This window comes from Danio rerio, chromosome 16 (assembly GCF_049306965.1).
Source record: "Danio rerio strain Tuebingen ecotype United States chromosome 16, GRCz12tu, whole genome shotgun sequence".
Lineage (NCBI taxonomy): Eukaryota > Metazoa > Chordata > Actinopteri > Cypriniformes > Danionidae > Danio > Danio rerio.
The window spans coordinates 12,300,001-12,312,766 of NC_133191.1; the positions used below are offsets into that span (position 1 = coordinate 12,300,001).

At 33.5% G+C, this 12,766-nt stretch overlaps 2 protein-coding genes across 2 annotated transcripts in view; both read right to left on the bottom strand.

Moving 5' to 3' along the window:
- cd4-2.1 (CD4-2 molecule, tandem duplicate 1) overlaps positions 1–4,383 on the bottom strand; it is a 6,929-nt gene extending 2,546 nt beyond the window's left edge. The window contains 9 exon segments of the mRNA NM_001366061.1: positions 622–689; positions 769–947; positions 1,692–1,791; positions 1,944–2,191; positions 2,290–2,517; positions 2,592–2,723; positions 2,800–2,958; positions 3,089–3,138; positions 4,272–4,383. Coding sequence (NP_001352990.1) covers positions 622–689; positions 769–947; positions 1,692–1,791; positions 1,944–2,191; positions 2,290–2,517; positions 2,592–2,723; positions 2,800–2,958; positions 3,089–3,110 — 1,136 coding nt within the window. The 5' untranslated portion in view covers positions 3,111–3,138; positions 4,272–4,383.
- Positions 4,384–8,357: 3,974 nt separating this feature from the next.
- Positions 8,358–11,714, bottom strand: cd4-2.2 (CD4-2 molecule, tandem duplicate 2). The gene is given in 10 exon segments (NM_001366060.1): positions 8,358–8,794; positions 8,869–9,000; positions 9,077–9,238; positions 9,576–9,696; positions 9,848–10,095; positions 10,195–10,422; positions 10,498–10,629; positions 10,706–10,864; positions 10,987–11,026; positions 11,555–11,714. Coding segments are annotated over 10 exon segments (1,548 nt in total). The 5' UTR covers positions 11,612–11,714; the 3' UTR covers positions 8,358–8,525.
- Between the last annotated feature and the right edge of the window lie 1,052 nt (positions 11,715–12,766).

Consider the following 12,766-nt stretch of genomic DNA (forward strand, 5'->3'; position numbering starts at 1 on the left):
TGTCTGAAATGGATAACAAGTAAATGGCTAATTTTAAAATTCAGTATTTATAAAAGTAAATAGAGGGTTATATTTAAAACTACATTAACATTTTAAACAATCAAGTCTACAAGACATAATTACAATAAATACATTATAAAAAATAAAGGTAATCTAAACATAAAAATAGGAAAACAAGCTAAATATTTAAAGACCCCAAATAAACCGATACTAATAAAAGGTCAAACAAGGTCAAATGAACAAAACATTAAAGTAAGTTACAATATTAAAAAAATTAAAAGGATAGCTCATACATTTTTTTTTTTTTACAAATTCATAAAATCTATCATTATGCCATGATTTACTCACCCTCATTATTTTGGCTTTCTTTTTTCTATGGAAGACAAAGGGAGATACTTTTAAAATTGTTGAGTTCCCTAAAGGCTAAAAGTAATTTCTATTTTTTTTTTTTAAATGACACATTTTTTAAATATTTTTTTTCTTACATGTCTTTTTTTTATTAATTTGCAGGTGAACTATCTCTATCTATAAGGCATATTGAAGCATTCCGGAAAGCTTGACAGTGAGTAAGACTGGCATTTACTGTATTTACGCAGAGTAAAGGAAGAGGATGTGCAGTACCTGTTGCACTGGCAGTAGTCTTTAGCTGTGAGAGGCTGCCGCATGGATCTCAGCTTTCTCACTCTCCTCTACATAAAGAAAAAGAAACTAAATGAGCCACTTCCGTTCCAGCTCGCTTGTTTACTTTGTTTTATGTTTTTCTCTCACCTTTTTTTGTTTGTTTTTTTGCTGCATACAGACAATTCCAATGATCAGTACCACCAGAACCACAGAAGAGGCTCCTACAGCAATCCAGATCCAAAGTTCAACTCCAAACATTCTCTTTCTGAAAATTCGTCCATCAAGTCCAGGCTTCGGATTTCTACTTGTTTTACCATCATTCCCATCTGTTCAGGATTTATTAAAAAAGACTGTATATATGGGATTTTGCTTACATAAAACATTTTTTTGTTCTCATTGGGATGAATCTATAGCCAAGTCTGTTAAATAATTATATTTTGCCTGCACAATAAACCATTAAATACAGCAATAAAATATACCCAATCATTCAAAATGCAACACAAAAATTTATAAATCAAATATTATAAATATCAAATAAATAAATATTGAATGTCTCATATATACTGTAATCGCTATTATAATGTAAACATAGAGAAACAGAGAAAACACAAATAATAATAATAGTAATAATAATAATAATAATAATAATAATAGTAATTCCTTATATTTATATAGCACTTTTCTAGACGTTCAAAGCGCTTTACAAATAAATCTATAAATTTATATAAAAGTTAATTTATACACTTTTTAAGAATATTTTGGTGTTTACAAAGGCTGCATTCATTTGATCAAAATTGCAAAAATGTCTATATTGTAGAAATGTTATTTAATCTGAATACAAACACAGAAGACTGGAGGAATGGTGCTGAAAATTTAGCTTTACATCACAGGCTTTAAAATATATTCACATGGGAAATAGTTCTGTTACATTGTAATACTATTTCACAAACTTATTGTTTTTATTGTATAAACATGTCTTTCAAAAACATATGTAAAAAAATATTTTATGTTTCCTAGTGCTAGAATTGCCTGGTCACTAACATCAGAGAGTAACTGACAGCAATTTTTACCTGTCCAACTCTTAACCGTCAAATTGGTCACAGCAGTTAATTTTCCTCCATGCTCAAACTCCACTTCACACACAAACTTCCCAGCAAAGATGCTCTGCACCTGGGAGAAGATGTGGAGAAATGACTGTCAACACACACTAAAAATAAAGCTTCTTTACTGGCATCTGTGGTTCTTTGAGGAACCCAGAATGCTTCGTCATTTTAGAAGAGTAACATCAAAATATATAATTATTCATGAAAATCAAAATTTACTTTTTTCAGAGTGACATTGAAGATGGTGCTGATGCGTTCAATATTATATTTGACTACTGATGAATTTACGCCATCCCAGTGTAAGCCTTCGTCTGCTGTGTTCTTCAGGGTTGGGAATGGGACTGTGGGAAGGTGGTCTGCTTTCCATTTCCCCCCCAAAACACTCTGAGATACAGGACGAGGAAGAAAACATGGCAGCTCTATGTCGAACCCTTCAGAAACTTCAACATTATTGATCTGGTGGTTTGCTGAAGACCAAACAAATGTCACAGACAGCATGAAATCTGAATTCTTATTATAAGAAAAGAGCTTTCACGTTAAATAACAACTGGTGAGGAACACCTACCAACAACAGTCAGTGTAACACTGAGCTTCAGGTCTTCGACCTTACAAGTCCACTTGCCTTCATCACTTGAAGTCACAGATTTCAGGTTAATCTTTTGATGTTTTGCATCATGTACTTGATCATTAGGGGGTCTCAGCCACTCTACTTCAGTGTTTGGGTCTCCTTCAATGTTGCAGTGCAGCTCCACATCACTAGACTGAATCAGCACTGGGCCTGGTTTAACAAACACTGACAGAGAAAAATGTGTAAATATGATAAATATGCAGTATAATAATTATATAAAACCGGCAGCTCTTTCTCACCAGACACAACATGCAGCGTGTATTGTTTCCCTGACTGTGTGCAGGAATAAACTCCAGAGTCTCTTGGCTCCAGTCTGGGAATCTTTAGAGTGTCTCCATATAAATTTACTTTGTCCACAGAATGGCCAGAACCTTTAAAACAATAATTAATTATAGTGGGACAACAAAGTTATTATGTTTTTGTTTTAAAAGGAGAGGAAAGTAATACCCTTGCGTCTTAATCCAGATTTGCCGGTAATGCTGATTAAGCGAATGTTGTTTAACCTCCACTCTATGTCACTATTTGGAGATGCTCCACACTGCAAAATAACCTCTTTCCCGGCTTCTTTATAAAGCACATCACACACCCCAGATGAAACACTCAGTGCTGATGGAGGATGAAGAATAAAAAAAGCTTAAAGAATGTCAGAGAAAGAATGCTGTGCAGAACGTGAAATCCTAAAAACTGCATTGTAATATTGTTTTTATTCCTAACAGTCTGAGTTACTAGTTCTTACCAAGAAGGAGAAAAAATAGCATCTTGTGAGCTGGTTTTCTAATCCTTTTCCTGAAATTTAAAATAAAAACAAAACATTAAAAACTTTTATCAAAATGTCAAGAATTAGGGCATTCGCAGCGTAAAACACGTGCTGGATAAGTTGGCGGTTCATTCTGCTGTGGCGACCCCAGGTTAAAAAAGGGACAAAGCCAAAAAGAAAAAGAATAAATGAATGTCAAGAGTTATTCATATTAATAAAGAAGTGCTTTGTAACAACTGAGAAAGAAAAGAGCAAATAGGAAAAAAAAAAACTGATAATGAGCCACAATCATTTTCTTGTTCGCAAATGTTTGGCCTAAAAAATCTCATTACAAATTAACTTTAAACTTTATCTGAGAACAAAGGCTAAACAAGCTGAACAAGCTTTAAGCTAAACAAGAAAAAATAGCAAATAGCTCCAAATTGTTTGCATGGATAAATTAACAAGATTTAAAAAAATAATAATAATGAGGAAAAAATGTTGCTAAAGGAATCAGGTATTTGTAGAAATTGTATGATTTCTAATGGTGTTTTCTCTTCTTTTTAATCAAAGCTTTTATATATATATATATATATATATATATATATATATATATATATATATATATATATATATATATATATATATATATATATACACATTTTCTTATCTTTAATATCTATTAAACTATCTGCAAATAAATGTTTCTTTTTCAAATTATACAGATTACAATCTGCATATTTATGCAACTTTTCCAGTTTGTTTTAACATATTTAAATTATTTATTGTAATTATGTATTATATTTTTTCATTTGCCAATATACAGAAATCTGTGAAGATACATTTATAAATATAATAATAAATATGTATATAATTTATGTAACTCGATACGATAAAAGATTATAACCAAGCATTTTACTCGCAAATTGAGCATGAGAAGAAATATATATTTGAAAATGGTTTCTGTGTCACAATTTAGATATTTATGATGCACATCCAGCTAAACCAAACATTTGTATCAAATATTTTATTGCTTTCTTAACAATTATTTCGTGCGAGATTTATAGTAGGCTTTTATATTATATTATATTATATTATATTATATTATATTATATTATATTATATTATATTATATTATATTATATTATAGTTTCCAGCTGAAAGCTCTGCTGTTAATACTCACGTTTGGATGCAGTTTTATATTTTGTTCACAAGTTTCAGAGAAGTTCTGCGCATTTAATCCAACTGACAAGTGTGTGAGAAACAGAGAAACCAGACGAGCAGAAAACCTGAACCCGCACGAGAAACTAAAGTGAGGCAAGAGAGCGGAAACAAAAAAAATGTTTGGAGAGCAGCAACCAATGTAGAGCAGAAAACGCCTCTCACACGCAGTAGTGTTAGTGGGAAATCCTCCAAATGACTGCTAGATTCGAGAATTTAGCTCCTAAATAGTCACAGTAACGTCATATATAAATAAGCTACATAATTAAAACTTATTAGGCTAGGTTATTTAGGCTAATCTACACAATATAGATAGGCCTACAAGTTACAAGTTAATTACCTCATCTGATGAATAAAAGATGTTCCTGAATTAAAATATGGCCTTTTTTGTAGCCCGTACGTGTGAACTTGCTTCATTCGATTAATGAAATAGCCTATCTCTTACCACACTACCTAAGCTGACTTTCAAATACAGTATAGGCTAAATTAATAATTGAAAATAGTTTTAAAACACAGAATTTTGATAAATTAACTAATTAATTATCATTTCATCAGCATCTACACACGTTTGAAAGGGAAAAAAGCAACATATAGCAGATGGTGATCCAAAACGGGAATGTTTTTGACTTGAGCTCCAAACAAGGCTACATTTTTAGGTCTGGGGTAGATGATTGGATAGCAATGTTATAACAGCTCCTGAAACTGTTTTTTTTTTTTGCATTGTGGTAGAAGAAGCTATAACCCCTTCTCTTCTTCTGCCCTTAAGTGTAAAATGTAAAGTTTTTAATCTGATTGTTTAAAAAAATGAGTTAGTCTCTCTTTTTTAAAATCTCTCTCTCCAGCAGAGGGCTCACTCGCCTAAGAGTTAACGGGGGAAATGTATTTAAAGCCACTGAAGTGCATTTCGGAAAGGGGACGCCATTAGGTTCACTCCAAAGATATACATCTCTTCATAAAAGACTCTTCTAGAAATTTATATGTAGCTCTAAATTATCTCTGTGGAATTGCTGATTTTGTTTCAGTCACAGATTATTTTTATTTCAGGTTAATAATACAAGCTCAGTCTTAAATCCTTCAAAATCCTGTGATTATCTTAGTCTTCATTTTTATTTTATTTTTTTTGCAGTTTGCTTTTTGTGTAAAAATTAATTGATAATTCTTTATACTTTTATATTCTCCTTTTTTCTTAGTACTAAGTACATAAGTATAAAAATAATACTAAAAATAAAGTCCTACTTGGTCATTTTAAGTATTTTAAGTCTTGCAATTTTTTCATGGCAAATATTTCTGAGAATTTTTAATTCTTGGGGAAAAAATTAGTTAAGGGTGCAAAGCTGATGAAAATTCAGTGGTTTTTTTTTCAGTGTTCAACCTTTTGACTGTTGATTCAGTGTCAGCTATCAGGGGTTCAGCCTCAACAGCAGGTAACAAGGTATAAAACAGGTCAGATTTTAGTTGTGTGAGAGGTTTGTAAGTGTTAAAAGTGACAAAATGACTCTTTAAAGTAGTCACTTTTTGTGTAGGCCTATTCACAAACAACACAATAAAACAAAACTCTCAATCTGTTACAAGCATTTCAATGTTCCATACCCCAAAAACTGTCCAAAAATCAAAATGTGCTGTATAGTCCCAAAGTGATAGTTCACCAGTTTATATACAATCCAAAAACAGTGATAATACAGAAGCTAGAATTTTGTGAAAGGGTAAGTCCAGACAAAAGGAATCTCCACTCTTTAAAAAAAGCTTAGAGGCTGTTTGTAGCCCTCTAGTTTTGGCCATGCTGCTCTCTGTATACTGTTTCCTGCTTCCTGTCAGGTAACTTATCTTCTTCCACACCGTTTTTAAGGGCATGCACCCACTAAAATCTTCGGAGTAATAAACAGGACTGATATTATGGTAAAACATGTCTCTAATATGACAGTGTCACTCAGTGGCGCAAAAAGGGGGTATGCAGTATATGCGGCGCACAGGGGCGCCACACATGGGGGGCGCCATTGTGCCAAAACAATTTTTGAAATTATCCATATTAAAAGTTTTAAATAATATATATATATATATATATATATATATATATATATATATATATATATATATATATATATATATATATATATATATATATATATATATTTGTTAAAAATGTTTATTTAGCATTTTATACGCGTATAATATTGTATTTTATTAAATTAAAAAATCATTCCACCCAACACCCCCCACCTCCATTTTTCATACCATATACATGTTTTTATGAATTTATTATGCATCATATTGATTCATCAGGCCTTTTGGTAACTTCTTAGCTTAAAACTATTTTAATTTTAGCTACAAACAAAGTTATAACATTTCAATTAAACAGAACATTTGTTTGTTTCTGTTTTTTTTTTTACACTAAACATTTGACAGTCTTTTTTATTTAACTTTTAGCAGTTTCAGTCAATGTTCTTGCAAAGACAGACCTTACACTTCTCACAGTATGCATGTGAGAAGTAATTGCAATGTTCTTTTGCCCTTTAGAACTCCCATGTCTATCATTTTGTTTTGACAAATGTAGTACAAAAAGTCCAAAAGCAAGGCTAGTCAAGGTGATATAATCATTTAGTGAGGGAAAATTAAATTGAGAAGAAATTTGGGGTGGTATGAGATGCATTTCTTTGCGACCTAACATGCTTAATGTACTACTTCATACTATTTCAGTTGTGTTCAGAAATGCGAAACTGCATTTTTTGAAGCATATTGATATCTTTATGAAAAAATATCTTTAATTTATTGATGGAAATATTTTCCACATTTTATCACTTGCCTGTTTATAAAATATAGTTGGATTGAAAGGGGGGCGCGTAAAAGTTGAAGCCGCATACCCATCAGTAAATGTGCAGTTGCGCCCCTGGTGTCACTCATATATGTCTTTTATGCACACAAACATGAGAGGGATCATTTCAAATCTTCCATTTTAATCTTTAATCTTCAAAGTGGGTTCTTCCTAGGGGCTAGGTCCGGGCCACTCATGCAGGACCAACACTAATGGGACAACAATTTTTAGCCATTGTCCAAATGGGCTAGCCAACAGTGGGCTGTCATTTGATAAATGTGGGCTGTTTGTTAGTGGGTGTTCTGACAGATCTCTTAGTCAGCCTGCAGCTGTAGGCCATCCAATCAAGCCCACACTTGGCCTAGATCTGGTGTGGGCTCGCCATAGTCTGCAGTGCCTGCCAAAAGCCAATATGCGCCCTGCATGAGCATATTTGCTGGGTAGTGTACACAGTCAGAACTACTTCAGCTGTGTGTGTGTTTTGCCTATTCTTCATTCTTCATGCTATAAAAAAACAAAATAATAATCAAAGAGATTGCTCCGGTCGTTTGCTTTTTAACATTTACTATCATTAATAGTACCTTTTTTATACTCTCAAAAATAAAGTTTTTCCCATTTTAATTACAGCAACATCACAGGTTATAGTCATTCACTAAGGGGATACTGCTGTACTTGCACTTTGTTGACTCTGCGGTGCATCTCCATGCTCAGCTTTTTTTAGAGAGTATTGCAAATCTGTATTGTTCTCCTATAATTATTATATAACTAAAGACTTTTCAAAGTAAAGCTGGAATCAATATTACTTGGTACTCAAGATTAAAATGAAATTGAGCAAAACAAACAAACCTGTTAATTACAATGAAGTTCTGTTTTAAATATTGATGCAAATTGGTTTGTAGTAGGGTAAGTATAGCTGATAATAATATTGTTGGAGCATTTTTATTTAATCAGATGAAGTGTGTTATTTTCCATTGATTTCAGGCTGTGGTTTTATGTCAGTTTTAGTTCAGTTTTTTTTTTTTTTTTTTTTTGCATGTTTCTTCTTTTCCATGTTCTTGTTTCGTTCTGTGATTCATTCACCTTGTCAGGGGAACTAAACTAATGTAAGCAGTAGAATGATATTTCAGACATATTCTCTTGGAAATGTTTTTATTTTATCTAAAAGCAAAAAGAGCGGAATGATTCTTTCCTCCCACAAATAAAGAAGTACTGTACAAGCGAAATCACAAAACAACTTCTGCATTAATTTTTTTTAACTGAAATTTTCATTATACATTTGTTTGTTTGCAAAGATATTTGCATGCTATTAAACATTTCCGAAAACAATCTGCAATACATAAATCCTTAAATTTGTCAGACTTGTCTTGTCAGTATAAAATCTGAAATATTATAGTTATGAAAACTATTTTATACAGAATGAATTTGGTTTAAAACTAGGGGACCCCCACCAACAACCGTCAGCGTAACACTGAACTTAAAGTCATTGACCACACATGTCCACTTGCCACCATCATTCAAAGTCACAGACTTCAAATGAATCACTTGATGTTTTGCATCATGTATTTGATCATTAGGGGGTCTCAGCCACTCTACTTCAGTGTTTGGGTCTCCTTCAATGTTGCAGTGCAGCTCCACATCACTAGACTGAATCAGCACTGGGCCTGGTTTAACAAACACTGACAGAGAAAAATGTGAAAATATGATAAATATGCAGTATAATAATTATATAAAACCGGCAGCTCTTTCTCACCTGACACAACATGCAGCGTGTATTGTTTCCCTGACTGTGTGCAGGAATAAACTCCAGAGTCTCTTGGCTCCAGTCTGGGAACCTTCAGAGTGTCTCCATATAAATTTACTTTGTCCGCAGTATGGCCAGAACCTTTAAAATAATAATTCATTATAGTGGGACTACAAACTTATTCTGCTTTTGTGTTGAAAGGAGAGGAAAGTAATACCCTTGCGTTTTAATCCAGATTTGCCTCTAATGCTGATTAAGAGAATGTTGTTTAACCTCCACTCTATATCACTATTTGAAGATGCTCCACACTGCAAAGAAACCTCTTTCCCAACTCCTTGATACAGCAACACCTCACACACCCCAGGTGAAACGCACAGTGCTGATGGGGAGAACAATTGTAAATTCATATTAAATTAAAATGCTAAGCATTGTACAGACAGACAGACAGACAGACAGACAGACAGACAGACAGACAGACAGACAGATAGATAGATAGATAGATAGATAGATAGATAGATAGATAGATAGATAGATAGATAGATAGATAGACAGAAAATCATGCCTCAGACAAAAATGCTTCAATCATCATAGAATAAAATGGCATCATGCCTCAGAATGAAAGGCTTCAGGTCTCAAGAAAAACTATCATTGTGTACAATCAGACAAAATGGCTAAAGACTTGGGTCATTTTGACTCATTTAAGACTGGTTACGTGCCGTGTAGATCTGTTTTATCTGTTGTTTCGGCCAAAACCATCAAATTGGTCACAGCAGTTAATTTTCCTCCATGCTCAAACTCCACTTCACACACAAACTTCCCTGCAAAGCTGCTCTGCACCTGAGAGAAGATGTGGAGAAATGACTGTCAACACACACTAAAAATAAAGCTTCATTACTGGCATCTGTGGTTCTTTGAGGAAGCCAGAATGCTTCATCATTTTAGAAGAGTAACATCAAAATGTAAATTAATCATGAAAATCAAAACTTACATTTATCAGAGTGACATTGAAGTTGGTGCTGAGGCGTTCAATATTATATTTGACTTCTGATGAATTTACGCCATCCCAGTGTAAGCCTTCGTCTGCTGTGTTCTTCAGGGTTGGGAATGGGACTGTGGGAAGGTGGTCTGCTTTCCATTTCCCCCCCAAAACACTCTGAGATACAGGACGAGGAAGAAAACATGGCAGCTCTATGTCGTCCCCTTCAGAAACTTCAACATTATTGATCTGGTGGTTTGCTGGAGAACCAAACAAATGTCACAGACAGCATGAAATCTGAATTCTTATTATAAGAAAAGAGCTTTCACGTTAAATAACAACTGGTGAGGAACACCTACCAACAACAGTCAGTGTAACACTGAGCTTCAGGTCTTCGACCTTACAAGTCCACTTGCCTTCATCACTTGAAGTCACAGATTTCAGGTTAATCTTTTGATGTTTTGCATCATGTACTTGATCATTAGGGGGTCTCAGCCACTCTACTTCAGTGTTTGGGTCTCCTTCAATGTTGCAGTGCAGCTCCACATCACTAGACTGAATCAGCACTGGGCCTGGTTTAACAAACACTGACAGAGAAAAATGGAGTAAATATGATAAATGTGCAGTATAATAATTATATAAAACCGGCAGCTCTTTCTCACCAGACACAACATGCAGCGTGTATTGTTTCCCTGACTGTGCGCAGGAATAAACTCCAGAGTCTCTTGGCTCCAGTCTGGGAATCTTCAGAGTGTCTCCATATAAATTTACTTTGTCCACAGAATGGCCAGAACCTTTAAAATCATAATTCATTATAGTGGGACAACAAACTTTTTCTGTTTTTGTTTTAAAAGGAGAGGAAAGTAATACCCTTGCGTCTTAATCCAGATTTGCCTCTAATGCTGATTAAGAGATTGTTGTTTAACCTCCACTCTATATCACTATTTGGAGATGCTCCACACTGCAAAGAAACCTCTTTACCGGCTTCTTTATAAAGCACATCACACACCCCAGATGAAACACTCAGTGCTGATGGAGGATGTAAAAAAGTTTAAAGAAAGAAACAGTGAGGAAACTGCATGAAGAGTAATCATAGACATATCAAAAACAAAAGAATATTATAATGCATTTTCTGGCTTTCTATTGCTTACCTAAAATGAGTAAAAACAGCATCTTGCAAGTTGAAACGACCTAAATAAATAAATAAAAATAAATAAATAATCAAAAATCCAGACACTAAAAATCCATTTGAATAAGAAAAAAAAATCTAAACTGTTCTTGTTTAAATAAAAAAAATCTTTATTAAATTATTTAAAACATGAGACAACTTAATATTTAATTTGATTAAACAAGAAACTACCAGACAACCAATAAACTTAAACATTGTTTCAGTCAAAATCTTGCAAATCCTACTTTCAAAAACACTGCACACTTGAAAAAAAAAATAGATTCAAAGATGATTCCTTGCTAAATGATTTAAAGTTTAAGTTTTTGTAAACGATTAATTTGGCTTGACATTATCAAGTAGAAAATTACTCAGTTTAATTTGTTTAAATTCAATCCATCTACACTGTTTGCAACAGTTTTGCAGAACTCATCTTTCTGTACCTCGAGATCAGCGTTTCTCCTTCTCCGGGTTTTGGCTGCTTTTTAAGAATCAGCTCGTGTAAACATTTTATGTTTTGTTGTTAGTTTGTATGCTCTGCCGTTCATACTCACGTTTGGATGGAGGTTTTGTATCCTGTTGACAAGTTTCATATTCATAGATCTGCGCATTTAGTCAGACTGACAAAACCACACGACACTGATATATAAATCTAAATAGCGGAAGCACAAAAAGTTAGTTTTACTTTTAAAAGCAACAACCAATGGAGAACAGGATATCGCTTCGAGTTTTTTTTTTTAATGAACGCTAGATTAGAAAACAATGCTTCTTAAGGACATAATGTACGCTACCTATTTTTTACACAAACCACTACCGCTACCTGTGTTTTACACAGCGGATGCCCTTCCAGCTGCAACCCAAAACTGGGAAACATCCACACACTAATTTACACACACTATACGGCCAACTTATTTTATTCAATTCAAATCTTGCTGTGACACGACAGTGCTAACCACAGAGCCACCGTGTCGCCCTGACATTTTCTTCTCGAAAAAAAGTCCTACATGAAAAAAAACCTATAGTAATAATAAACAGCATAGAATTTTGTACAATAGTGAAGTTAGCTGCTTTGGGAATTCAGTGTAGCAATACAACTACCCATTACTGTTTTAGCCCGGTTTTCCACAACTATAGTCTATACTAGGGGTGCCCAAACTTTTTTTTATAAAGGGCCAAAAAACAAACATAGCTGAGGGCTGTAGGTCGAAAGTAAATATATAAAAATGCATTAGAAAGTTGCAATGTGTAATTTTTTCAAAATAACATCTAAAAATAAATAGAAAGCTTTAATCGTATTAGGATAACTAATGCATTATTTTTTTCCTCTTTTAATTAACTTATTATAATGAAAACAAACAATTCCATTGATAACACAATGAACATTTAAATAAATCTGACTCATTTAAAACAATTTTAATTCAAGCTTGCTTTTTGTAGCTCAACAATAAAACAAACAAACAAAAAAGATTATGTTAAATTAGAAATGATAATCTCTATTAAAGGCATGGGATGGTGGGTCAAATCTTAGGTTATTATGGGCCAACTTTGGCCCGCAGGCCCTAGTTTGGGCACTATACCACCATTTTCAGTAGTAAAGATGCAAGTATACAAAACAATTTATTAATTTATCAGTTCACTATAGTTAATGCTACATCATGCTGTAACATTCACTAACATTAATTTTCTTTTCGGCTTAGTCCCTTTATTAATCAGGGAATGAACCGCCAACTTATCCAGCATATGTTTTGTGCAGCAGATGCCCTTCC